This window comes from Equus quagga, unplaced genomic scaffold (assembly GCF_021613505.1).
Source record: "Equus quagga isolate Etosha38 unplaced genomic scaffold, UCLA_HA_Equagga_1.0 HiC_scaffold_3381_RagTag, whole genome shotgun sequence".
NCBI classification, from domain to species: domain Eukaryota; kingdom Metazoa; phylum Chordata; class Mammalia; order Perissodactyla; family Equidae; genus Equus; species Equus quagga.
In genome coordinates, this window is record NW_025793585.1 from 4,179 (window position 1) to 7,442 (window position 3,264).

General features: G+C 53.8%; 1 protein-coding gene across 1 annotated transcript; it reads right to left on the reverse strand.

Annotated features, from left to right (window-relative positions):
* Positions 1-4: 4 nt before the first annotated feature.
* Positions 5-2,680, reverse strand: LOC124232218 (BPI fold-containing family A member 3-like; the record flags this gene model as incomplete). The annotated part of the gene is given in 5 exon segments (XM_046649185.1): positions 5-68; positions 482-566; positions 1,772-1,921; positions 2,574-2,595; positions 2,598-2,680. Coding segments are annotated over 5 exon segments (404 nt in total), but the record flags the coding sequence as incomplete, so codon positions are not given.
* Between the last annotated feature and the right edge of the window lie 584 nt (positions 2,681-3,264).

A 3,264-nucleotide genomic window follows, 5' to 3' on the forward strand; every position in this document is an offset into this window, starting at 1 on the left:
TCACCCATGAGGCTTTTCAACAGTTTCACATCCAGCTGCCTGAGGACTTCACCGGTCAGAGGACACACCTGGGCCAGCAGCACAGACAGAAGGGTCAGACCAGAGACCAGGAAAAGAACCCTAGAGGCCTGTGCCTAGAAGCTTAGACTCCACTGGATTTCCACAAGCAATCATGGCAAGAGTGCTCCCTTGTATTGATCGCCAACCACATGCCATGCGTGTCTCTCTGAATCCCTGTGACAACTCCATGAGCTGTGGACCATAATGTTTCCCATGCTACAGATGGGGACCCGAGACTCAGTGAGGCTAAGTCACTTGCCCAAGGACACACAGCCAGCAGATGGCAAAACTGAAATTTTAAATGGAGATCTTTCAGGTTCTTTTACCCAGGGTTTGAAACTCTTTGCTGGGCTGCCATTAGATATGCCCCGACCCTCACACTCAAGGATGCCCACGGGAAAAATACTTTTCTCCGGATTACCTGACTTTCTACCTGGTGTGGGATAACTTTTTTCAGATTGTGTCTGAGGTTGCGGAGAAAATGTTTCATCTTTGGTGGGCAATCTCTAGAAAGAGAGGCAGACGTACAGAATAGACAGATAAACACAGGCAGTATAAATGCCAGGTGCTAAGTGTTGAGTACACCTCACACAGTCGTTGAATCCTCTGCCAGCCCTGTCCAGGAGGCATCACCGTCAGGAACAGTCAAAGCGGTGACTCAGAGGGATGATGTGAGTTGTCTAAGGTCACATGGCTCCTAAGTGCTGAGTAGACCAGAACCAGGAGAGCAGAGCTCCAGGGTCCACAGTCTGCCCCCTGCACTGTCCTGTCCATGAGCATCTGGCATGATCTAGGCATTCAGTGAAAGTCAGATGAATAAATGATTGGACATCCACCTAAGACTTTGTTGCTTCCATCGTTCTGGAATTCTGGAGAGAAACCTGATGCAAAGCTTGCCCTCGAGGGACTCAGTGTGTTGAGGTTGGCAGACTCCGTCAGCCAGGGTGTGGATCTTCATTTACCTGTGTTTTTCCTGTCTTGTTCACTACTGTTTGCCCAAAATTGAGCCCACCATGCCTTGCACATGGTAGGCTCTCAGTAAATATTTGTTGAATGAATGAGGGATGAGGAGGAGCTTTAGAGAAGAAGGGAAGGGTATTCCAGGCAAAGGATCAGCACGTGCAAAGGCACAGTGGTCTGCAAATGCATGGCATGTTGAAGGAGGGATGGTTCCTTCTGAGACATTAGAGGGCAGAGGGCTGCAGAGTAGGGCAGGGGAGAGCACGGTAGGGCCTTGAGTGACATCCATCAGTTTGCTGTTCATCCAGAGGGCTCTGGAGAACCACTGGAGGGTTAGGTGCAGGGGCCACAGACATGACCAGTTTTCTGTGCTAGAAAGTTACTGCTGCTGCAGGAGAGAATGAACTGAAGGAGGTGAGGTCTGAGTCAGGGGAAGCCAGAGGAGGTTCCCACAACTGTCCAGGAAGTGGACTATGAGCCGGGGGCAGTGGCTGTGGGATGAAGAGAAAGGGAGCAAGTGGGGGTGGCCAGGAGGTCATTGATGGGAGCGGGTGAAGAGGGGCTGTGGGGAGTGAGGAGGGAGAGTCTGGCTTCTGGGAGGTGGCAGGGTCGACACTGAGGTGGGGACGTGGGAGGAGGAGCAGATCCTGGGGAAAGGGTGAGATCCGTTTGGGGCTCATCCGGGAGGTGGTGGAGCTGTGTGGCCTCAGCTAGGAATGGTCACCCTGGGGAGGGGCAGCTGGGACCTTACTGAGTCAGGACTGTCGTCTGGACGCTGCTGGGCTCCACGCCGCAATCGCTTATCACCAGATCCCTCCGGCCAAACTCGTCTTTCTCCAGCCAGAACGCCACAACGAGGTTCGTGTGCGCATGCGCCTTTATGATCTTGTCATTGAAGGGCCTGGGGACAAGAGAGAGGAGGAGGGGAAAGGGCAGGAGACGGAGGAAGAGCAGGGGTGGAAGCAGCTGAGGAGAAGAGTGGCTCTTTAGACAAACGGACAAACCGGCCCCCTGGGCTCCTCCTGGCCTGCATGTTGAATCCTGCAGTTGGTGATTATGAGAAAACCGCTATGAGCCAGAGCGGCTTCTGAAAGTCCTTTAAATAGACCAGATTAGGGGCCTTTGGAAATTCAGAAGCTGAGAGTTAATCTTATTTTTAAAATCCTCACCGCTTAGCTGCAGCCCTTTCCTTGGGGGCTGTGGATGTTAGAGAGTGGTTTGAACAGGAGGAAGGAAGGATGATGAGATATTCAGAGCATCCCTCTTTTTTTTAATGTCAGTGTAGTGAACTCACGTAGGTTTAAATGAACAAATGTCCTGCTTCCAGTGACCAATGAGGGCCATCCACACGTCAGCCAAAGAAATCAAGGAACAGAGACATGCAGTGACTTGCCCAAGATCACACAGCCAGTGAGTTCAGAATCCATGATTTGAAACCAGGTTGGAGTCAGATAGATCTGGGTACCCAGGTTGCCAAATTCCCCTCCCCCGCAGCTGCCAGGTTCCCATCAGGATGAGCAGCGCCCCTCAGACCCCACTTCTGTGTGACGCACAGTCTCAGGTCAGTGTCGAATCAAGGGAGAAGTTTGCAGAGAACCACTCCTTCTGGAAAGACATCCAGATCTTGCCACAGTCCAGCTGAATGTTGGTGATGTTGGCACTGCACAAGGAGAGAGCAGAGGCCCCGCAAGAGGGAGGGACCATAGACGTGACGGCCTCGGGCTGAGAAACAAGGCTGGCCTGTCTGTAGAAAGGGCCTGGCAGTGGGATTTGGAGTCAGATCCTTTTACAGATGCTCTGAGGGCAGGAAGTCCCTGCAGGAGCCTCAGAATTCCTCCCAGGTCCAGCCAGGTCACCTCTGGGGGAGGAGAGAACACACACCCCTGCAGCCCCTCCGTGAGCTTTGTTTCTCTGACTTTTCTCCCGGGTTTGTGGACAAGGGCTTTCGATGCAGCCCAGTGCAGGGGGACGGCCAAAAGCCTTAACAGCCACCCTGCAGGGCCACTGAGAGAGGGTCTCAGACGCAAAGCCACCTAGTCACTGAGGAGGCCCTTGGGGAGGGCTGGAGCTGCACCTGGGGGAGCGGGTGTCTGAGTAGACGGTTTGAAGCCTGGCGCGCCTCTTTGGGTGTGGACTGATGGAGTGTTAGCGCGGCGTGGTGGGAGGGTTGCTGCAGCCCGCCCTCAGTCCGCCTGCCCTGGACGGGCCTCAAGTGGACCCAGGACCCCGGGGAACAAAGGACTG